General features: G+C 42.2%; 1 protein-coding gene and 1 long non-coding RNA gene across 3 annotated transcripts in view; one reads left to right on the top strand and one right to left on the bottom strand.

Annotated features, from left to right (window-relative positions):
* The window catches only part of LOC140489203 (uncharacterized), a 29,571-nt gene extending 26,412 nt beyond the window's left edge, over window positions 1–3,159 (bottom strand). Inside the window, exon 1 of the long non-coding RNA XR_011963110.1 lies at window positions 2,851–3,159. This is a non-coding gene — a long non-coding RNA (uncharacterized lncRNA). The remainder of the gene's footprint in view (window positions 1–2,850) is intronic.
* A 151-nt stretch (window positions 3,160–3,310) lies between these two features.
* The window catches only part of ift56 (intraflagellar transport 56), a 97,570-nt gene continuing 76,343 nt past the window's right edge, over window positions 3,311–24,537 (top strand). Inside the window, exons 1-7 of one of the 2 annotated variants that reach the window (XM_072588483.1) lie at window positions 3,311–3,478; window positions 5,997–6,134; window positions 10,013–10,105; window positions 13,076–13,190; window positions 14,436–14,485; window positions 16,051–16,196; window positions 20,437–20,608. In XM_072588483.1, coding sequence (XP_072444584.1) covers window positions 3,476–3,478; window positions 5,997–6,134; window positions 10,013–10,105; window positions 13,076–13,190; window positions 14,436–14,485; window positions 16,051–16,196; window positions 20,437–20,608 — 717 coding nt within the window. In that variant the 5' untranslated portion in view covers window positions 3,311–3,475. Of the gene's footprint in view, window positions 3,479–5,996; window positions 6,135–10,012; window positions 10,106–13,075; window positions 13,191–14,435; window positions 14,486–16,050; window positions 16,197–20,436; window positions 20,609–24,537 lie in introns of those variants that run through there. The other variant, XM_072588484.1, reaches the window with a different exon arrangement.

The raw sequence follows: 24,537 nt of genomic DNA, 5'->3' as shown, positions 1-24,537 counted from the left end.
CGTTAAATAAACCCACCTTTTTGACCAATATCTAACCTAATATCTCCTTCTGTGGTTCAATATGACACCTTGTGTTATAAATTTTTGAGAAGATTTGTAGCTAAGGTTGATGAAAGGCACATAAGTTAGCTCACTGAGCTTGAAGCTTTGTTTTCAGACAGTTCGTCACCATACTCTGTAACATCATCAGTGAGAGACTCTAATGAAGTGCTGGTGATATGTCTGGCCTCTCCATTTATAGGACTTGGTTTCTCAAGGTGGGTGAATAAGCTGCCCTCCCGTCTATCCAACCCAAACTTTGGGTCCGCTACGTAAATGACATCTTTGTCATCACAAAACAGAACAAATTAGAGGAAACATACAATACCATCAAGAATATCCTGACAGGCATAAAATTCTTAGGAGAGGAAGAGAATGGCAACAGATTCCCATTCCTTGACATGACAGTTAAACAAACAGTTAATGGAAAGCTTCAAATCAGTGTCTACTGAAAAACAACACACATGGGCCAAATACTTAACTTCAGAAGCGATCATCCTAACATCCACAAATGGAGCTGCATGAAGACATTATTTTAATGAGTTCCATCACACTGCAACACTCAAGAACTACAAAATGCAAAAGAAAAATATCTACAGAGGAACCTTGATTATCCAAATCCCAATTATCCAAAAATCGGATTATCCAAAGGAGATCTCGAGGTCCCGATAGAAGCATTACATCAAGACGTGTTTCTAACAGTGACTGCGTCTTTTGTTTATAGTGATGAAACAGGCACCGTCCCTAAATGACTGACTTCCCGCCCTCTCTCTCTCTCTCTCCCCACACTTTCCCTAGAGTTCTACCGAGGGGTGTACCCTAAACCCACCCCTTCCCCAGATAATCTCTCCAACATTGTCCTGTACAGGGCAAACGTGGAACCTGCCAAAATGTTGCAGTAAAACGTTGTGTGTGTAGCTGTGGCTGTGTCAGTGTGTGAGTGCTATTTGGAGACTTACCCCAAGAAGGCAGCACCAGCAGTCTTGTTGTTGGTGTACAGTCCAGTGCCCTGGAGAGGGGGGTAGGTGTGTACGGGATTGGGGGGGGGCAGGGGGGGGTTTAGGGGTGTGGAGGCAGTGTTGGACAGGTTTGGGGGGCAGGGGCAGGTGGGGGGTGGTGTTGGGCGGGGTTGATGTTGGATGTGGTTGGGGCAGGGGCAAGCGGGGGGGTGATGTTGGGCGGGGTTGGGGAGTAGGGGCAGGCAGGGAGCCGTGTTGGATGGGGTTGGGGGCAGGGACAAGCGGGGGTGGTGTTTGGTGGGGTTGGGTGGGGACAGTGTTGGATTGGGTTGGGGAGTAGGGGCAGGCAGGGGGCTGTGTTGGATGGGGCAGGAACAGGGGCAAGCAGGGGGTGGTGTTGGGCGGGGTTGGGTGGGGGCAGTGTTGGACGGGGTTGGGGAGTAGGGGCAGGCAGGGCTGTGTTGGATAGGGTTGGGGACAGGGGCAAGTGGGGGACGGTGTTGGATGGGGTTGGGGCAGGGTCAATTGGGGGCGGTTTGGACAGGGTTGGGGGCAGGTGGGGGGCAGTGTTGGATGGCATTGGGGGCGGGGGCAGGTGGGTGCAGTGTTGGACGGCGTTGGGGGTGGGGGGCAGGTGGGGGGCAGTGTTGGACGGCGTTGGGGCGGGGGCAAGTGGGGGCAGTGTTGGATGGCATTGAGGGCGGGGGCAGGTGGGGAGGCAGTGTTGAATGGCATTGGAGGCAGGGGCAGGAGGGGGGCAGTGTTGGACGGCGTTGGAGGTGGGGGCAGGTGGGGGCAGTGTTGGATGGCGTTGGGGCGGGTGCAAGTGGGGGGGCAGTGTTGGACGGGGTTAGGGCCAGGTGGGGGGCAGGGGCAGGCGGGTGGCTGTGGTGGACGGTGTTGGGGGTGGGGGCAGGTGGGGGGCTGTGTTGGATGACATTGGAGGCGGGGGCAGGTGGAGGCAGTGTTGGACGGCGTTGGGGACGGGGGCAAGTAGGAGGGCGGTGTTGGACGGGGTTGGGGGTGGGGGCAAGCAAGGGGCAGTGTTGGATGGGGTTGGGAGCGGGGGCTCGCGTGCTTTGTGCTACTGCTAGTCTCCTGAATGGGGAGCAGACTTTAAAAACTCCAAGCCTCAGAGGAAATTAAACGAATAATCAATTATCGGAATGAAATAGTGACTACACATCACGTTCAGATAATCGAGGTTCCCCTGTCTACAACAATAAACACAACACGCCGATTCCTCAGAAACAAACCCAAACAAGCAGACACAGCACAACCAAAAACTATAGCCACATTACCTTACACCAAAGACATATCATAAACGACTTCCCTACTACTCAGATCCTTGGCATCATGGTAGCCTGCAGACCTTAAACACACTTAAACAGCCACATACATTACATACCTCTAGCAAAACTAACAACATTTACAAGATACCATGCAAGAACTGTAAAAAATATCGGACAAACTAGCAAGACACTTTCCTCCAAGATACATGAACACCAACTGGCCACCAAAAGACATGACCCACTATCACTAGTTTCCATACATATAGACTAAGAAGGACACTACTTTGACTGGGTCAACACACACATTCTAGGACAGGCGAAACAAATACATGCACGCAAATTCTTTAAAGCATGGCATTCAAACCAGAACTCCATCAATAAACACATCGATTTTGACCCTATTTACCTTCAAAAAAACCAGAAGTGACATCTTTAAGAAACCAAGACCTATAAATAGAGAGGTGTCACATAGCACCTGCGCTTCACTGGAGATTCACTGATGATGTTTCCTAGTATGCTGACGAAACGTCTGTTCAAGCTAATTTATATACAGTACTTACCTCCTGTTATAATGCTGTTGTGAAATGCATTGAGAACATTACAGGGCCTAAGTTCTTTTTGCAAAATTATACTTTATTCACAAAAAAATCTTTAGTATATAGAGTTACTGAAGCAGCTCAAGTCCACAGTTTTTTTGCGTACTGAGGAAATAAACATTGGGGTTTGACTTTCTCGAGAGTTACAACTAATCCAAAGGCATTTCTAATTTAACTACTAGGTTCTATTTACATATGTCTTAAGGTGTCGGGATGATCCGGTGGCTGGGCTGTGTCACTGCGACAGGATTTGGAGGGGCGGGCCTTTGATGCCACGACAACCCCATGGGGCGAGGCTTTGCCGCTGCGACAGGATTTCGAGGTGCCGGCCCTTGTTGTCACGACAACCCCATAGGGAGGCGGGGCTTTGTCGCAGTGACAGGTATTGGAGGGGCGGGCCCTTGTTGCCATGATAACACCATAGGGAGGCGGAGCTACCACTGGATTTGGGGTGGTGACCCTTTGTTGCCATGACAGCACGGAGGGAGACGGGATTCGGTTGCTATGATAGCCGCGGGGAGGCGGGGCTTCGTTGCCATCACGGCAATAGCAGGCGGTTAGGTTTCTTGGAACGGGAAGAAGCGACAAAATGGTGAGTTCATGGGATCGCCCCGCACCCGCAGCTCCGTTTGAACCGTGAATTCCTGCCCCTGATCTCCGCCATTCAAAACTCTGCGCCTGGTCTGGGAAGGGTCTGAGGCGGCTGAGAGAGGCCCAGGCACTCTCCATCGAAGAGAGAGTGGGTTTGGGGAAATCTGAGGCCGGGCATCAGTCGCGGGATTTTCAGGGAACCGGAAGGCCCGTTATAAAGTCATTCAATCAGTGTCTTGGTCACAAACGATACCATGACCCTGAAGAAGATTATGTCCATGGATGAGATCCTGAATATCCGACCTTTTAAAGTCTCGACTTGGAATATGGTTATTGCTTAACTGAAGTACAATATGTAGTGTACGGTGCCTTTGTTAAATGTCGCTGGATAAATGTTTAATTCAAAATAAATGCATCAAAGAAATATTTAAAACATTTCTAAAGTTATTCTTGCCTTTAGCTCTCGGATAAGTTGTATAGCACACTAGGGCAGGTAAAGGTGTTTTGCCAATTGCATGGAGTATCGTGGGAGAACAAACAAGCAGGTTTTGTGGCACAGTGGTACTACCCCTACATCTGGGCCAGAAGACCTAGGTTCAAGTTCCACCTGCCGCAGAGATGTGGCAAATTACAATTGTACCATAAAAGCCTGATATTACCTGTATAGTTACCCAGGAAATATTAGATAGGTTGAACCTAGTTCAACACCTGTTTAACTTCCCCTCCTGACTGTAACCTGACATGATTACCAACTAACTACTGCCTCCATCTGAACCAACTACCCATTTCCAAACTGTCTCAGCTGAACTATCTACTCACCTCACCTCACCTGACAACTTATGTTACTCACTCACTCACACGACTGGACCTTTAAACTTATCTACTGATAGTGCTGTTTTAAAAACAAAAGATGTTTCCTATCTTCTGACTCTGCTCTGTCAGAGTTTCTTTAAGATATACTGCATTGCATGTTTCTGTGCAAGATGTATTGTATCCTGAAAGAAATACATAGCAGCATGAGTTTGGGAAATCTTTGTTCAGCAACTCAAGATCCAGATCAGTATCTAAGTGCAATAGTTGACAAATGTCTGTACACTCCTATGAGACCCCTGAAATTTAGACTTGCTTTGCTATATTATGATACCCACATTTTCCACCCTAGCTATTTCCTGTTTTTGCACACTGTGTCTTTAGAGATGGTTTAGAAATATCACTTCAACATATGAATACCCAGAATGTTATAGTTTTGTTGATTTACAGGACAGTGGAATTCCTGGCTGGGTCAGTCTTTGATATTCATCCCTAGTTGCTCTTGAGAAGGTAGTGGCAGTGGTAGTGAATTGCCACTTTGAACAACTGCAGTCCATGTGTTGTAGATACATCCACAGTGTTGCTAGGAAGGGAGATCCAGGGTTTTGACCCAGTGACAGTGAAAGAATGGCAATATAATTTGAAGTCAGGATGATATGTGACTTGGACGGAAACTTGCATGTGGTGGTATCTCCATCTATCTGCCACCCTTGTTCTTCTGGAGATGGAAATTGTGCATTTGAAAAGTGATTTGAAGAAGTCTTGGTGACTTCTGTACACTGTACTGCCACTGCAATGGGGTGCTTATCAAGCCAGCTTTGTCTGAATGGTGCTGAATTATCGCGTGCTTTCAGAACAGCACTCATCCTGGCAAGTGGAGAGAATTCCATCACTTTCTTTACTTGTGCCTTTAGATGACAAATCAACACTGGGGAGACTGGAAATGTGTTACTCATCATGAAATGCTTAGCTTCTGATGTGCTCTTGTAGCCACAATATTTATATGGCTGTTCTAGTTGCTTCTGGTCAATGATGATTCCTAGGATATTGATAACGTACCAGGAATCAAGAAGATTCCTGATAAAGTTTTCCATAGAATCATGAAATGGATTACAGAGGAGCTATTCAACCCATCATTAATGTTGATTCTCTGCAAGAGAAACATGATAAGTCACAATTCCCTGCCTTATTTTTCCTCTTCAGGTAATAATCCAATTCTCAATTTTTGTTAAATCAAAATGGTGAAAGAATGAACATCTCAGACTTTCATTTTTTAAGTAGACACTGGGGAATGGAAGTAATGAGGGATCCTGAGTTCCATTCTTAATTTGATTTTCACTGGAGAATACAGTTGAGTGTTTGTTTGGGTGAGAGCAGGGGCTGGCATCTCTGTAATTCACAGGAATTCACTAATCATGCTGCAAGGAAGAATGGTCACTTAGAACCCAATCTGACATCAAGTTAGCCTGGTTGCTGATTACCTGCAGAAATGGAGTCCTGTGAAACATATGAGAGTAAAGTTGGGAGCCAAAGCTAATTTTAAAACTAAGTTCTTTACCATGGAGATGTTTGCTGTTCTATCTGCTTTCGTTTGTCTCTGGTGGCTGTAATCTCAATTATACAGTTGGTCAGAGACCATTATAAGGTTTGTGTTAATATTCAAGTCAAAACCTTCTGGAGTGAGTATCAGTACTTTCTTTTCTGACCAGATGCTGTCACGTGCAAAACCTGCTGTTGGTGGGGAAACGCTGCAGATGGATAAAAAGAAGAAAAAGGGGAGAAAGATTCCGAAGCTGGAGGAATATCTGGCCAGTAGAGACTACTCAGGGGCCCTGACATTGCTTGAGGTAAAACCGGATGTTCAGATTAGGCATTTTGTCCTTCCACTGCAATATTCCTTTGAGTGAAAAAGTAACCTTCATTCATAGTTATAAAGCAAATGAAAAGTAAGTAATTCATTAACCTCAGCCTTAATTCAGTTGGCAGTGCTTTTCTCCTCCAAGTTAGAGGTAATTTATTTTTTATTTATTCATGGGATGTGGGTATTGCTGGCTAGGCCAGCATTTAGTACTCATCCTATTTGCCCAGAGGGCAATTAAAAGTCAACCACATTTGTATGTGTCTGGCATCACATGTAGGCAAGACCAGGTAAAGACAACAGATTTCCTTCCCTGAAGGACATTCATGAACCAGTTGAATTTTTCCTGGCAATGCACAATGGTTTCATGGTCATCATTAGATGCTTAATTCCTGCCATGGTGAGATTCGAACTCAGAATGTTATCTGGGTCTCCGGATTAATAAGCTAACAATAATACCACAAGGCCATTACCTCCCCATTCAAGTCGTAGTCCAAAGATGTGAACATCTGATGTTTGGCACTTCTCTGCAGAATCAAAGGAGTTTGCAGTATTGGAGCTGGCAACCCTCTCATGTTGGACTAACAGAAGTGAGAGAGTTTCCCTAATGTTCTGCCCAATGGCTCTAAATCAATATCCCCAAAAAAAAAGAACTGTGGATGCTGGAAATCTGAAATAAAAAAACAACAATTTCTGAATTGCAGAACTGAAATCTGAAGAAGGGTCACTGACTCAAAGCATTAACTCTGCTTTCATTCCACACCTACTGATTTTCCAGCAGTTCTATTGTTGTCCCAAAGCTGATGGTAATTTACCTCACAACTGTGGGGCTTTGATATGTGCACATTGGTTGGCCCATTTCCTATATTAAAACATCAAAAAAAAATTAATTGAAAGTTTTTTTGAATGCCCTATGAGCAAAAAAATCAGTGTACAACTTCAACCTTTCTATGAGCACTCCCATAAATCAGAGTTATTCCAGGCAAATCGGTTTTTATGCATGTTAAACTGTAAAAGTCACATTCCTAAACATCTGGACTTCTGAAGGCTTCTTAGAGGAAACTTTCTTCTTGTATTTAACATTCAGCTGATATGTAACAACCAGAGGTACTTTTCCTTTTCATCTTACACTGGAACTCAGATTTGAGTCATACATGTTGTGAATAGCTCTGTGTAGCTGTAATATTTCATTGGCTTGGAAACCACTGATCCTGTACAACCATTAGCATGTTTTAAGTCAAATCTGCTATTGTATTAGAAGTACTGATCAGTTATTTGCACACAGTAACAATCAGAGAAATCAATTATTTCCTCTATATGCATAAAGCTTTCTGTTTATAACCATTCCACAGACTTATTATGCAAATCCTGTTTGGGAAAAGTGGAGAGCAGCAGTATGTTATTCTCTTATCTAACTCTTCCAAAACACAAAGCAATGCTGGAAACATTCAGTAGATCAGGTTGCTGCCTGACTTACTGTGTATGCCCAGCCTTTTCTGGCTTTGTTTCTGCACTAGGACAGTTGCACACAGTTTCTGACAAAGGAAATGCCACGTCTATTGTGTTGTGTGCAGTGATTCCTTGTATAACTCTTGGACATCTAGTTAACTGATCCTTTAATGTGATACTAATTCTCTCAGGCCAGGAGGGTTGCACTATTGCTGCCTCATATGCTGAGTTGATTTGCAGCTACCCTTCTGACCTTGAAGAGTGTATGTGCATGTAATGTATCATTGGTAGTGTAATCCACTTTGGATCTAAGAAAGATAGGTCAGAGCATTTTTCAAGTTGAGAAAAGCCAGAAACTACAAATTTGTCCAAACATTTGGGGAATCAAATACAAATGGCCATTTTCCATGAGCATATACTGACTACACAGATACAAGTTCTAACATAAGTGGTTAATGGAATATTGGTCTATCTCAAGGTGACTGCTGTACAAAAGGTGAAAGAAATCTTTTAGCTGTACAGAGCTCTCATTCTCTGCTATAGAATCATAGATTTCTGTATTAATGAGGTCCTGTGGCCCATCGAGTCTGCAATGACAAAACTACTCTAAATCTACACTAGACACATTTTCCAGCATTTGGCTTATTGCCTCTAATGTCATCAGGTTTTATCCATATATGTCACAAAGAATGTGAGGTTTCCTGTTTCTACCACCCTCCGCAGTGTGTTCCGAATTCCCACTACCCGCTGAGTGGAAAGAAACGTTGCTCCAAACCACTTTTAAACTTCCTGCATTCACCTTAAAATTATGCCCCCTGTTACCGGCCCTTTAACTAAAACTAATCCAAGTTCTGTACACAACCTCCCTGCTCTTATAATGCCATGATTAATAAAGGCAAATGTCCCATATGCATTCTTAACTGCCCTATTGACCTGTCTTGCTGCTTTTAGGGATCTGTGGACAAGCATCCCAAGATCCCTCTATTCCTCTGAGCTTTCTATTTTGTTACTTTTTCCAAAGTGCATCAACTCTCACTTTTCAGTGAAATTCTATCTGCCACTGAGCTGCCCATCTGACCAGTCCATTTACATCTTCTGTAACCTAAGACCATCTGGGATACTGATCTCTCATCTGAGCACTGTACAGCAAGAAGGAATGGACATGTGACACATTCACCAGAACAATGTTGTAATTTTAAGGCTTAAATTAAGACCAGATTGTAGGTAACATACTTGTATTCACTGAAGTAAAAGAGATTAAGGGGTGATATAAATGTTGTGGGTCCCATGATTAAAGGAGTTAAATGCATAAATAGGATGAAATTGTATTTTCTGGTGGGAGGAACCCCAAACTTTTAAATAGAGCTTGGTTGTCTAGGGGTGATGTCAATGAGCATGTCTTCTCACAAAGGGTGCTGGGAATCTGAAATTCTCCCTCCTTAAAAAGCTATTGAGGCTGCAGATCTGTTGATAGCCATATTGATTTTTTTGGGCAAGGGTGTTAAAGATTATAAAATTAAGGCAGGTTATATGGGTCTGGGGGGTCTGAATGATTTAATTCCATTCCTTTGAGTTTAAACTTGGCACAGTGCTGTATACGCAGCATAAGCTCATAAGATATAGGAACACAGTTAGGCCATTCAGCCCATTGAGTCAATCCCCCATTCGATCATGGCTAATATACTGCTCATCCCCATTTTCCTGCCTTCTCTCCATATCCCTTCAACCCATTACCAATTAAAAATCTAACTCCTTCTTAAATTTACTCACTATCCCAGCATTCACCGTACTTTAGGTTAGCGAATTCCACAGATACGCAACACTCTGGAAGAAATAGTTTCTCCTGAACTCTGTTTTAAAAGTGCTACCCCTTATTCTTAGACTTGTCCTAGAATGCCCCACAAGAGGAAATATCTGCTCCATGTCTATTTTATCCATACCTTTTATCATTTTGAATACCTCCATTTGATCTCCCCTCATTCTTTTAAATTTCAGAGAGTTTAGCTCAAACTCTCTTCATTTGACAAACCCTTAATCTCCTGGGTCTATCTAGTGAACTCTTCTGAACTGCCTCCAATGCCACTACATCTTTGCTCAAATAAGAGGGCCAAAACTGCATAATACTCCAGGTGCGGTCTCACCAATACCTTGTATAGTTGCAACAATACTTCCATACTTTTATATTCTGTTCCCTTAGCTATAAAAGCCAACATTCCATTTGCTTTCTTTATGATCTGCTGTACCTGAATGCCAGTTTTCTGAGACTCATGAATGAGGACACCTAGATATCTCTGCACTAGAGCATCCAAAGTCTATCCCCATTAAGATAATGAATCCATGATTGCTGAGAGCTGTAGCTCCTTTCATTTCAACTGGTGGGAAGATCTCTTCTCTGTGACTGTTCATTTTCTATTTCAGTTCAAGCGGCATGTGGGGGAGAATGAGGAAGACGTTGACTTGTGGATGGGATACTGTGCATTCCACCTTGGAGATTATAGGAGGGCCATGGAGGTAGGGGAAAACTTGAAAAACTTTGACATTTTAAATGTTTTCCACGTATCAGAAAGACCTCATAGCCCGTCTATTAAAATGCTTTAATACTGGAAAACTGGAGTCAATAAGAATCAAAAAGAAATTCACTACTGGTTAGAATTGTATCTAGCAAACATGAAGATGGTTGTGGTTGTTGGAGCTCAGGCATCTCAGATCCAGGAAATCTCTGAAGGATGTTATCAGGGTAATGTCCTAGGCCTGACTATCTTCAGACTGCAGACCTTCCCATATTATAAGGTCAGGGCTGGGGATATCTATTGATGATTGCACAATGATCAGCACTATCTGTGACACCTCAGATGCTAAAGTAGTCCATGTCCAAATTGAACAAGACTTGAATAATATCCAGGCAAGGGCTCATAAGTGGCAAGTAACAGTCTTGCTTCACAATATGCCAGTCAATGACTATCTCTAATAAGAGCCAATCTAATCATCACTGTTTTACATTTGATGTTACCTTCACTGAATCTCCCAGGATCAACATCTTCGTGGTTACCGTTGACCAGAAATTGAACTGAACTAGCCGTATAAACATAGTAGATCAGAGGCTAGGAATACTGCAGCAAGTAACTCATTTCCTGACACCCCAAGGCCTGTCTATCATCTTCCAAGTACAACTTGAAGATTCTGTCCACTTGCCTCGATGAGTACAGCGCCAACAATATACAAGAAGCTTGACACCATTGAGGATGAAGCAGTGCACTTCACTACCACAACATCCACAAACATTTAGTCACTCCTCAACCGCTTCAGTAGCAGCAGTGTGTACCATCTATAAGATGCACTGCCAAAATTCAGCAAGGCTCCTTAGGCAGCACCTTCCAAATTCTCAACCACTACCATTTAAAAGGACAAGGGCAGCAGGTACATGGGAACACCACCACCAAGTTCCCCTCCAAATCACTCACCACCCTGACTTGGAAATATATTACTGATCCTTCATTGTCGCTGGGTCAAAATCCTGGAATTCCCTTCCAAATGGCATTATTGATCTACCTGTAGTACAAGGACTGCAGTGATTAGGGAAGGCAGTCTACCACCACCTTCTCAAGCAAATTAATGCAGCTTCTCACTTTTTAACTGTGTAAAATCTGCAGCAATTAAATCTTGTCCAACCTAACTGTCACTATATTGTTGAGAGTGTGGTGCTGGAAAAGCACAGAAGGTCAGGCAGCAAGAAAGTCGACGTTTTGGGCAAAAGCCTTTTGTCACTATATTGTGCATAGTGTGTCAGGAATTGGACTGTAGGATTTTATTTTACAGCTGAACAGCAATTGGAACTCCTTTTGCTGAGCAACAGGACTTTGAAGACAAGTGCATGTCTAAATCTGTGGACTGTCACCATCATGGGATGAACCCAGTATCCACCTCACTAGTACGTAACATTCCCCATTCTTTTCCTTACAGCATGTTCGGATTTGATTAACTGTAAATACTCTGACCCTACCTCTGCAGAGAGAAATGGAGCCCTGAATCTTTTGATCTGGGTTGAATCCCTATTTCTGACCTCGATCAGACAAAAAATAGAACACTTAGTTCCAGGTTTTACTAGCCAAACTTCTGATGCAGGATCTATTACAACAGATGCAGTTAGCATCAGAATGAGTCGTCGCAGAATCAGGGTAATAGCTGCCATGTTCCAAAATGGTTAAAGATCCCAGGGCTACTTCAAAAACTACTGAGAGAAGGTAAGTGTGTTAAGTAAATGGGAATGGAAATTGGGTGGGCAAGTGTTTGGGTAAGAAAGTAGGATTTGGGTGAGCGAGTGGATAATATGCCTGCTGGGGGAGGGGGTAAGGTGGCAACTCAGTGAGGGGGTATACATGGCAGATAAACAGGTGAGAGGGCGGGGTGGGGCAGACGTCTCGAGAGGGATGGTGGTTTCAGCTATCTGCGAGTAATGGGAGAGAAGTTGTAAAGGTAAGGCGTCTGTTGGTGGTGGGGTGTCTGGGGCAGGGCTGTTTGGTCGGGTGTTCTTGGGGGTCAGTCAGATGTCTTCAGGGATAATGGGATGGTCTGTCAAGTGTCCTTTGTTGTGTGTCCATGGAGAAGATAGAATAATTAGGTCAGTTGTTTAAGCTGGAAGTTGGGTGAATGAGAGCGATTGAGAGCTTCTGTTTTATAATTAGTCGGGTTCTAGTGTAGGTTTTAATCCTTTTCATTTTTCCTGGCTAACTGTTCAGGTAAGTCAATTGCAACCCTCTGAATTGTCCGACTCTAATTCAAGTTGAGAACCTTTTGGAGAATTTGATATTCTGTAATTTCCCATTGGAATTTAAACTTCCCAGGTAATAATTGTGTGGCCAATGCACTGGGATGTCCAATGTGTTGCCATACACATGTATAAGGCATGTCTGAACTTCTATCTGGAGACTGGGGTATCTAAACCAAAAAAAGCTTGTCATTTTTAAGGGTTAACTCTTTTTGTTCTCCACAGAGTTGTCAGATCTGCTGAATATGTCATCCATTTTTTTATTTTTGTTTCAGCATCTGCATTATCCTGCTTTTGCTTTTACTTTACCATTTACCATTGGCAAATAGAGTGAAAATGTTTTCCATAAATCGATATCCAGTCCCCCAATCTATTCTTGTTTGGTTCCTGGTGGCTGGATGTCATGTATAATTAACATGGCTTCTTGCCTTGACCAATTGCAGAATGCATTATTAGTTGATTTAGAGAAATGTGCTTTCTTTTGATTAAGTGTGCAGAGATTATCATTTAACACATGGACGTACTGGTGTTTGAGACGTGATGAGAACTGTACACGAAATTGTAACTTTCTTTAAGTGAGTTGAAGGCTGTTATCTTGTTGCAAGGATAATGTGGTATTGTTAAATAGACATAGTTAATTCTGTTGGATTGTGCAGAAGGATTTGATTGTCTCAGCTACATGTGATTTATTATATTTCTCTATTTGCATGTTTTAGGAATATGAAGCCCTGACAAAGAATGAAGACTGTCACCCTGATGTTTGGGTGAACCTAGCATGTACTTACTTCTTTCTGGGGATGTACAAGGAGGCAGAGGAGGCAGCAATGAAAGGTGACCCCTTGGAGTGGAAAAGTTTAAGTGAACATTTTATATAAGGGATTTTAATGAATTAGATACCAGATGGATGAAACTCAACAGATAGATGTGTCAACAGCTGAAATGATTAACAAACACTACAAGGGAGATGAGGGAAGACTTTAATGTGAGTTATGAAGTTCTGGAAAGCTTAACCTTAAAGTATTTTGGCGACACATTCGATAGTAATTTTGAAAGGGATCTCGAGTCCTTTTAGAAAAAACATTGTAGGGCCACGGGGAAGTAATGCTAATAGAATAGCTCTCTGAGAGAGTCATAGAGTCGTACAGCACGGAAACAGACCCTTCGGTCAAACTTGTCCATGCAGACCAGATATCCCAACCTAATCTAATCCCACTTGCCAGCACTGGTCCATATCCCTCCAAACCCTTCCTATTCATCTACCCATCCAGTTAGTATAATTTTGTTTCCTGTGACTCTACACTTTACTTCTGTTCAAATGATCATCAAATTCTCTCATGAATGCCTTGTGTTACAGACCAGGCCAGACCCCCCTCAAAATGTTTCAAGAAGGTAGCCTAGACTCTAATTTGTTTCTTACTTTAAAGGCAGATGTGAAGTGGATAATCCAGGAGTGATGCAGCTGGTCAAATCACTCGACTTTAAGCAAAACAGAATGTATTTAAACACCACAATTCAAACACGAACAAAAGAAAACAGGAATTTAGAATAACTTAATTTGAAACTCCAACCGACTCAATATAGCAACTTAACTAAGGAGATGTTCCAATTCCCGCAACATCCCATAAACATGTCCCTTAACAAAAGGTAAATTCAAACACAGGTTCTTACAGACAGGAGGAAACAAATTCCAAAAATATTTCTGAGAAAAAGCCTGTCAGGAACCAGCTGCTGAAGCTTGGCGCTTTCCTGCACTGAGGCAGCTTCTCACTGTTACAGCTAAAAGAAACTAGAAAAATCCTGAACTGAGGGAATTGACCACTCCCCTCTGCCATTGTTAAACTAGGTTCTAGCTCAGACATTTCAGCACCTCAGCCTTTATGACTTCCTTTGGAAAAAAAGGACAAAATAATCTTGTTAAAGGGACTGCATCGTCACACTTAATTGAACCCTCCTTCGCATTTCCAGGCAGTGCAGTCCAGATTCAGACGTGCTGTGCACTTATTGCTTAAAACTTTAGAAGCAAAGGAACAAAATTTTCAATAACTAGAAATTGAAGCCCACTCCTTCTGTTTTCAGCTCCTAAAAGTCGATTGCAGAATCGCCTATTGTTTCACCTGGCTCACAAGGTAATCTCCTCAAGTTGTTTAATATGCAATAGTTAATATTAAAAAAAAATCTTTTGTTGCCACTAGCTTCCAAAGCACTCCTGACCAGACCTCATTTTCTACTCTCCCTGAACTTGAGTTCACCCTAAACCTATGTTCAAAGTGGCATAAAGTCCCAAAGTTTCTTTCTTTCCTCACTGACATACACCATCTCCCAAATAAGCAACATCCTCAGGTTTAAAATTCTCATTATTATTGTCAAGTTCTTCCAAAATCACCAGACAACTTCAGTCCTAACCTTCAACCATACCCATCTCTTGTTATTTAGTGCTGCAATGGATATGAACCCCCCACCCCCACAATTCTGGCCTTTTGAGCATTCCCAATTTTAACCACTTCACCATTGGCAACTGTGCCTTCAGCTGCCTGGGTCCTAAGCTCTGGAGTTTTCAAGTGAAAACTTTTCACATCATCTTACTCCCTTTCTGTCTTTTGAGTCACTCTTTAAGCTAACATCTTCAGTCAAGCTTTTGATCCTTGCTCTGAATATATTTCTATTTGGTTCTCTGTCAACTTTTGAAAATACTTCTGTGAGGTACGCTTAGGATGTAAACATTGTTATAGAAATGCTAGTTATTTTATGTTATGTATTTATTTCTGATTGTTTTACAGATAAATTTGGTCTTTAGTCTTCTTTGTACTTACAATTCTTTCTTCCTTTAACAGATTTTTATTGTTTTGTGCCCTTCTTTGACCCCCTTCTCCCTCTCTCTATTTCATATTGCTATCTCACTTGTTTTATGTGTTTTTCTGTTAATCACTCTTAAAATGGGGAACTTACTTCTTTTGTTCTTCTATCTTTTGCTCTTGTTCCATTTTAGTCATATAGTCATAGAGATGTACAGCATGGAAACAGACCCTTCGGTCCAACTCGTCCATGTTGACCAGATATCCCAACCCAATCTAGTTCCACCTGCCAGCACCCGGCCCATATCCCTCCAAACCCTTCCTATTCATATACCCATCCAAATGCCTCTTAAATGTTGCAATTGTACCATCCTCCACCACTTCCTCTGGCAGCTCATTCCATACAAGCACCACCCTCTGCATGAAAAAGTTGCCCCTTAGGTCTCTTTTATATCTTTCCCCTCTTCACCCTAAACCTATGCCCTCTAGTTCTGGACTCCCCGACCCCAGGGAAAAGACTTTGCCTATTTATCCTGTTCATGCCCCTCATAATTTTGTAAACCTCTATAAGATCACCCCTCAGCCTCTGATGCTCCACGGAAAACAGCCCCAGCCTCTCCTTATAGCCCAAATCCTCCAACCCTGGCAACATCCTTGTAAATCTTTTCTGAACCCTTTCAAGTTTCTGATAGGAAGGAGACCAGAATTGCACGCAATATTCCAACAGTGGCCTAACCAATGTCCTGTACAGCTGCAACATGACCTCCCAACTCCTCTTTCACATTCTTTTTGCTAAGTCTTTCCTTTTCGTGGTGCCCTCACTTCTGTTTGTTTCCCTCGTTTCTATTCACGCTGCCTTTATTTTAGTCTATAATAGAATTCCAAATGTTTTGTGATAGTTCAGTGACGAGAAGCGGTTGATGAACTACCACCAGAATCTACAGGACATCACTGAAGATCAACTCAGTCTAGCTTCAATCCACTACATGCGTTCCCATTACCAGGAGGCTATTGATATCTACAAACGCATCTTACTTGACAACCGGTAATTCCCATGATGGTTCCATAGTTGGTGTTATTTGAACATATCAAGGAAGAAGCATAATGCCAAGCTACTGGTGATGTGATAAGGTGACATGGGACATGTGTGATGTAATGACGTGTTAGAGAATAAACTGATGACCTGTAATCAGGTTATTAACATGTTAGTACACTGACCAAGACAGTCCAGGTAGAGCTTGCATGGCCCTTACTAAGTAGTAACAAGTTATTAATGTGTCCATAGGACCTATTAGAGAAGTGATATATTTTACAAATTAATGCTTACATCCTAATCTCATGAATCTGGAATGGTTTAGCCAAATACTTTAATTGTTTTCAGTATGGCAGGACTGACAACTTCAGTCCTAACTTTCAAGACAATACAGTGGAATCTAAAACACATTGAGCACCTTAATTGATAGCTTCAATGTTGTTCTTTTGAATTACTTAAATAGTCTGTGAAACATATTTAACTGGCGTTCTCACAATTCATTGATGAGTGGTAATTGATGCCCATTGGTTTTGCTATGACGTTTTTTTAAAAAAATTCACAAGTTATGAGCCTCACTGGCTAGGCCAGCAATTTTTGGTCATCTCTAATTGCCCAAAGGGCATTTAAGAAACAATTCTATTGCTATGGTTCTAGATCAAGTGCAGACCAGACCAGTTAAGACTGGCAGATTTTCTTTCTTACATGACATGAGTGAATGAGATGGTTTTTTTAATGATAATCACCAGTGGTTATATGGTTACCATTAGGATCGTTTTTAACTCCCATTTTTAAAACTTGTATCAAATTTCATCATCGACCATGTTGAGATTTGAGCCCACATCCCATGAACACTTGCCTGGGATTATGGTTTACTCCCCCCATTACGGCTATGCCACCATTTCCCCCCCATGTTGTCCATAAGATCAATGTGATTGAACATTGTTTGCTGTTTCAGGCAGCATTCAAAGAGCTCGACGTTTTGGGCATAAGTCCTTCATGAGGAATCCAACATTGAATCCAGTGTGTCAGTGCAAACACCTGCGGAACAGATTGTCCAAAGTCCAAGCCTTAAACCCAGCACAATGCTAATTCAAAGGGCATCTGTAATCTACACCCTGGTGTATGCATTATGAAACAGCAAACACCTCAAACTCCTAGAGCGTTATCACCAGCACTGCCTTTGCAAAATGCTACACAGCCACCTGACAGGATAAATGTACCAGTGAGAATGCCCTCTCCCAGACCAACATACCCAGTATCAAGACATTGATTACACAAGAATAGATGCAATAGGTGGGCCACATTGTCTGCTTGACATGTGCAATATTCCAAGCTCTGTAATGGTAAATGATCACTCGGAGAGTAGAGAAAATGCTGCAACGACATCCTGAGAGCCTCCCTAAATAAATGAAGCACTGATACATGGAAATTGCTCGTCCCATCAGCGCAGCAAGTGGGAGACATTGGGTTAGTGAATTGGGAGGAGTAATTGAACTTCTGAGTCACTTCCTTAAAAAGTGAAAATGAAATGGAGGGGAGGCATCTCACTGTGCGGAACTGAAAGTTCAGAAAAAGCCATTTGTCTTTTTAATTGCAAACAAGCCTGGTAGAAGTAGGTCTTGAATTAGTGATAACTCAAGATCTTCATTCAAGTTCAAAACCTAGTTAACAAGAACCCATGACCAAAGGTCAGAATAGCAGAATTAGGCCATTCACGTTTTGAGTTTGCTGCACCATTCAACTAGATCATGACTGATCTTCTACCTTGATGCAATTTCCCCGATCAGAGGAGCTTTTTTTGTGTAAAGGGACAGAAGCCCATGGCATGGCCCTTCAGAGATAGTACTGGAAGCAAAATGAAAACTTATTCTCTTACAGGTAAGTAGATAAATATTGAATTATAGATGCTATTTTCTTCGCAAAGTACCCACATCCTTAGATGTCACTAATACCTAGAAATTATCACATTTATTATGCATATTTTGGATGATGTCAAGTTAATGGAGAGAGATTAGTCAGCATTTCATCAAAATATTCAAAACTGGATGTAACAAAGTCATGGATGAGAGTTTGGGAAGGTGGAAATATGCAGTCTTTATTACATCATAAATGTTAGGTCAGATACTAATGAGGTAGCAAGGCCAAGGCCATGGCAGTGTCAACTGGGTGGCCATTGATATGGGTTGAGAAGTTTATATGGGTTGATAAGTTTGTATAGAGGATTTGATGAGAAAAAAATGATCTCTGAGAGGAACAGAACATGATGAATTAAGTTGAGATATAAAATCATTGAGAATCAGAAGCCTCTCGGTGTGAAGGCTATAGCAGGAAAGCTATGAAGATAGCTCGGTGGAGAAAAAAAAATTAGCATGATACACTTCAAACCTGGGTGCCTGGATTCTAAATGAGAGGAGTAGAACAAGTTGAGATGTTTAAAGGAGCAGGAAGTGTAAAGGGAGTAAGGGGACAGACCAAAATAAGATATGAATGAGTCACAGCTGGAGACGCTTCAGCTAGTGGATGTGTCACCAGCAGTCAGGCAAGCTTTTGTAAAGGCTGTGATATAGTCACTGTGAATAAACTGTGGATTACAAGGATTTTGTTCACAAGTAAACTCAAGATATGAGGAGGTAATATGTACAGTCTAATCTTAGAGACACATTGAATTAGAAACAAAATATGAGATTCTATTCTTAAATCTAGTTGAAGAGATAATAAAATCTCTCAAAAAATAAAAGAGGAAAAAGATTGGTAATTACATAGCGCTTTTCATGACTACTAGACATTCCAAAGCACTTTACGACTATTGTAATGGTATAGTCACTTCTGTAATGTAGAAAACATGGCTGCCAGTATACAAACAGCAAAATCCCTGCAAGCAGTAGTGTCATAATGAGTAGTGTTATGAAGTTGAAGATGTGAATGCTGTTCTGAGCTAAGAGATTACGACCACCTGTGTATATGACTGGATGGCAGTCCCAGAGTGTACTGGAAAATTGAAAATATGTAACATTTGGCTGTGAAATGGATACCTGAGTTTTGGTTATTGTTTTGATAACAATATGAATTTAACCAGTTAGTTTAAATTATGCCCCAGGATTTGAACTTATTGTTTTGCCAACATCGTACCAATGAGATAATCCAATGTGGGGAGGGGGCATAAAATGTGAACCTTTTGAAAATTGGTCAGAAAGCAACTGCCATCGAAACAGAAATACATGGAGAGCTAACATCTTGCTCTCCAAGAAATTAGGAAACACTCTCTATCAAAAGGTACATTTCCATAGGAAACATACTTGCAGTAAAAACAGAAGTCAACTCGGGGAGATCCTCAGCCAGGAGAAGAAATACACAGAAAGCAGCGGCTGTGTGGTTTTGAAATTAAGTTGACGTAATTTTAATAAGCGTCTTACTGGAACAGTATATTGTCATATAATTGGAGGCAATTAGTAAGCAGTTAAGAGAAAGGAGATCTGACTGTTGTGGATAGTTGTTTAATTTTAGATTACATTAGATTCCCTACAGTATGGAAACAGGCCCTTTGGGCAACAAGACCCTCCGAAGAGTAACCCACCCAGACCCATTCCCCTACCCTATATTTACCCCTAACTAATACACCTGACACTATGGGCAATTTTGTTCACTTTTAGAGTTGAAAAATAAATTGATATTATTTTCTTTAATTAGTGGAATTTGGGAGTTCTCTGTCGCACATATTTTAACAGATTACGAGGTGAGACCAGCTTTTCTGGGTGTTTGGTTTCATAAACGGAAGGGTTCAGCTCTGGGTTGTAACAGTTGGTAATCTGTTTTTCTGAAATGGGTTGAGAGATAAATTAGCTAGAGCACAAGGGAGAACTCTAATGGTTTTCTTCTAAATAGTGCCAAGAGCTGTTTTACATCCACCTGAATAGATTGCTGCAGCCTTGGTTCAATGTCTCATCTAGGAGAAAGTGAGGACTGCAGATGCTGGAGGTCAGAGCTGAAAAATGTTTTGCTGGAAAAGCACAGCAGGTCAGTCAGCATCTGAGGAGCAGGAGAATCGACGTTTCGGGCATAAGCCCTTCTTCAGGAATCCTGAAGAAGGGCTTATGCCCGAAACGTCGATTCTCCTGCTCCTTGGATGCTGCTGACCTGCTGCATTTTTCCAGCAACACATTTTTCAGCTCAATGTCTCATCTCAAAGATACTCCTTGTTACTGCAGAATGTAGCTCTTCAAGCTTGCTAACTTTTGCCTTCATGTTTTGCTAGGGAGTTCATGGCCTTAAATGTTTATGTAGCACTCTGCTACTACAAACTGGATTACTATGATGTTTCCCAGGAAGTTCTGGCGGTCTATCTGCAGCATTACCCTGACAGCACAATCGCACTGAACCTGAAAGCCTGCAATCACTTCCGACTCTACAATGGCAAGGCAGCAGAGGTAATACATTGAGCTGAGAACAGAGACTACTGCTCAAGTTTTCTTTCATTCTTGTTGAAGGGGGGTCAACTTGGGTATACCATATTATGTTTGTTTCCCACAATCTTTGTAGGCATTGTCTGTTCTTCACCCAAGGCCTTTGATAACATGATTTCTAGCTACTAATTTGTGATGGTTTGGATGCCTTCTTTGTTCCCACATACTTTGATAGCTTGCTTATCACTGACTATATGGCTAAAGTCAAAAAAATCACACAACACCAGGTTATAGTCCAACAGATTTATTTGGAAACACTAGCTTCTAGAGCACTGCTCCTTCATCAGCTGGTTGTGGAGTATAAGATCATAAGACACAGAATTTATAGCAAACGATTACATTGTCATATAGTGATATATTGAACAAACCTGGATTGTTAGTCTTTCGTCATTTAGAATGCAAGTTTTGGTTCATAAATATGTAAATCCCAGAACTTCTTTTAAGTCACCTTCTCGAGATAACTTAAGGTTTTATAACAAAAGGTGACATCTCAGCTCAGACAATGCCTTAAAAGTGTGAGGTCAGAGTCTGTATCCCAGCTTAAGTCAGACTGGTTCTATTTCCAAAGTGGAATTTACAAAATATTACATGTATTAATTGCCTGCAGATTGTGTGCATTTTTTGAGCAAAGTGTGAGAGAGTGTATAGTGGGGTCACCTGTAGTGCAACATGAACCCAAGGTCTCAGTTGAGGCCAAAGTTTTAACCCTTATCTAACATAACCCCTTCATTTCCTGCAACCTGTGTCGCGTTCTCCATGAATCGCCTTTGGCAACCGACTTACATGGTTATTTATTCAGGTCTGTTGAGAGACATTCCACTGACGGGAAGGTAGTTGATCCATCATTCCTGACTGTGGCTGACACCATATTGGGACCTTTTGATTTATTCACATTCCCTACACTTCATTGCTCTTTGTAATGGTTCTGTTGGGATGGCTTTACCCACCAGCGGTAATGAATTCCAGGTCCTTGTGTCCATTCGGGTGAAAATAATTTCCAAACTCTTCTGAAAAATCCCTTTTCTTAAACTGTGTATCACCTACAATCGTATTGGAACAGGAAGTTGATTCAGTTGGCATTTTCACTGGGGAGCTGGAACAAAATTCGGTGCCCGCACTGTCTGTATGTACCATTTACAGCTGTACGCCTGAGAAACACTTGCACCACACTTAATAATTTCCATAAATACTTCTGGTCTCTGCTCACCAGCATTGCTTGGAGCTCCTGCTTGCTCGCTGTCCAAATTTCCCGGTTGCTGGCCCCGTTTGCCATCCCAGCTCAGCATTCCACGCACCATTCTGCTCAATACCTGCATTGTTACTCTGTTCCTGACCTTCATTGCCCCTCTCCCACTCATTTGCCTGCTCCCTCACTTGCAGGAATGATAAACAGCTGGAGAGCAAGCATTGCGTGAGAGTGAGATTTTGGAAGCAGGAAGCCAAGTGTTAGGAGTGGAGCACTGTAGGGGAAAACAAAGTTATCCCAGGATTTGAATCGATTTTTAAAAAAAATTCACTTGTGGGAAGCATTTATTGCCCATCCCTAGTTGCTCTTGAGAATGTGGTAGTGTGCATCCTTCTTGAACTACTGTAGTCCATGTGCTGCAGGTAGACCCACAATACTATTAGGGAGGGGATTCCAGGATTTTGATTGAGTAACAGGGCATGTGGGGAGTATTCTGTCACATCCTGATTTGCGCCTTGTAGATGGTGGACAGAAGGTGAGTTGTTTGCTGCAGTATTCCAAGCCTCTAACCTGTTCTTGTAGCCACTTTATTTATGGCTTGTACAGTTCAGTTTCTGTTCAATGTTGCTAATGGATGATTCTTCAATGCTAATTCCAACAAATGTCAACGCGCGGTGGTTAGATTGTCTGTTATTGAAGATTGTCGTTTTGTAGCATGAATGTTACTTGCCACATGTCAGCCCAAGTTGAGATATTGTCCAGGTCTTGTTAGTTTTGAACATGGACTGCTTTAATATCTGAGAAGTCACAAATGGTGCTGAACATTGTGCAATCATCAAACACCCTCGCTTCTGACCTTATGATGGAGGGAAGGTCATTGATGAGCTGCTGAAGATGGTTGGGTCCAAGACACTTTGACATCAAGGGCTGTCACTCTTGCCTCAAGTCTGGAATTGGTTATTTTGTCCATGTTTGAACCAAGGCTGAATGAGATCAGGAAGTGAATGGCCTTGGTAGAACAGAAACTGGGCATCAAGAGTTGACTGGTAGGGTGGTAGTTGGCTGGGTTAGATTTACCCTGCTTCTTGTGTACAGGACAGACCCGGGCAATTTTCCACATTGTCCATCAGATACTAGTGTTGTAGCTACACCAAACCAGCGTGGCTAAAGGTGTGTTCTGGAGCACAGGATTTCAGTACTATTGCCAGTGTGTTGTTGAGAGCCCTTAGCTTTTGGAGTATGTACTTCCCTTAACAGCTTCTTGATATCATGTGAAGTGAATTGAACAGGCTAAAGACTGGCATCTGTGACGCTGGTGTCTTATGGAGAAGGTTGAGATGGATCGACAGCTTTGGCTGAAGATTACTGCGAGTGCTTCAACCTTATGTTTTCTACTGATGTGCCGGTCTCTCCCATCATTGAGGATGGGGATATTTGTGAAACCTCCTGCACCAGTGAGTAGGGTATTGTCCACCACTATTCACAACTGGATGTGGAGGATTGCAGAGCTTAGATCTGTCCTGTTGGTTGAGGGATCATTTAGATCTGTTGACTTGCAATACTTGAAGTGATGGCTGCAAATGCTACTTTCTTTAAAAAACGGTTTTAGGGTTCTTAACTAATGAAGGCAAGGGATGTCATTGTGTGAGAGAGTATTGAGTTCTGGTGAAGTCACTAATTTAGTTTTCAAGTGAGAATTAAGTTCTCAATTGACGGCACTGAGGTTCTGGGTTTTTTGTCAAAGGACAAAGAAAATTTACAGCTCAGGAACAGGCCTTTCAGCCCTTCAAGCCTGTGTCGATCCAAATCCACTGTCTAAACCTATCGCCAAATTCCTAAGCATCTGTGTCCCTCAGCTCCCATCTATTCACACATCTCTCCAGATGCACCTTAAATGAATCTACCATGCCTACCTCTCCTACCTCTACTGGCAACGCCTTCTAGGCATCTACCACCGTCTGTGTAAAGTACATTCCGCATGTATCCCCCTTAAACCTTTCTCCTTTCATCTTAAATGCACGACCTCTCATTGTTGAATCCCTCATTCTGGGAAAAAGCTTATCTTATCCACCCTGTCTGTATCCTTCATGATTTTGTAGACTTCAATCAGGTCCCCCCCCAGTCTCCTTTTTTCCAAAGAAAACAATTCTAACCTACTCAACCTCTCTTCATAGCTACCACATACCAGGCAACATCCTCGTAATCCTTCTCTGCGACCTCTCCAAAACATCCACATTCTTTTGGTAATGCGGCAACCAGAACTCTACACAGTATTCTAAATGCGGCCGAACCAAAATCTTGTACAATTTTAACATGACCTGCTGGCTGTTATATTAATACCCTGTCCGATGAAGGCAAGCAGACCATATGCCTTCTTGACCACTCTATCCACCTGTGGAGCCGCCTTCAGGGTACAATGGACCTGAACTCCCAAATCTCTCTGTTCATCAACTTCTCCCAAGGCTCTTCTGTTCACTCTAGAATTAGACCTTCCAAAATGCATCACTTCACATTTACCCAGATTAAACTCTATCTGCCACTTCTCCGTCCAACTCTCCAGTCTATCTATATTCTCCTGTGTTCTTTGACAGTCCCCTATACTTTCTGCTACTCCACCATTCTTCTTGTCATCTACAAACGTACTGATCAGATCACCAATGCACTCTCCCAGATCATTTATGCATATCACAAACAACAATAGCCCCAG

This window comes from Chiloscyllium punctatum, chromosome 18 (genome assembly GCF_047496795.1).
Source record: "Chiloscyllium punctatum isolate Juve2018m chromosome 18, sChiPun1.3, whole genome shotgun sequence".
Taxonomy (NCBI): Eukaryota; Metazoa; Chordata; class Chondrichthyes; order Orectolobiformes; family Hemiscylliidae; genus Chiloscyllium; species Chiloscyllium punctatum.
The sequence above is the reverse complement of the archived record's forward strand: the minus strand, read 5'-3'. Positions and strand labels throughout refer to the sequence as shown.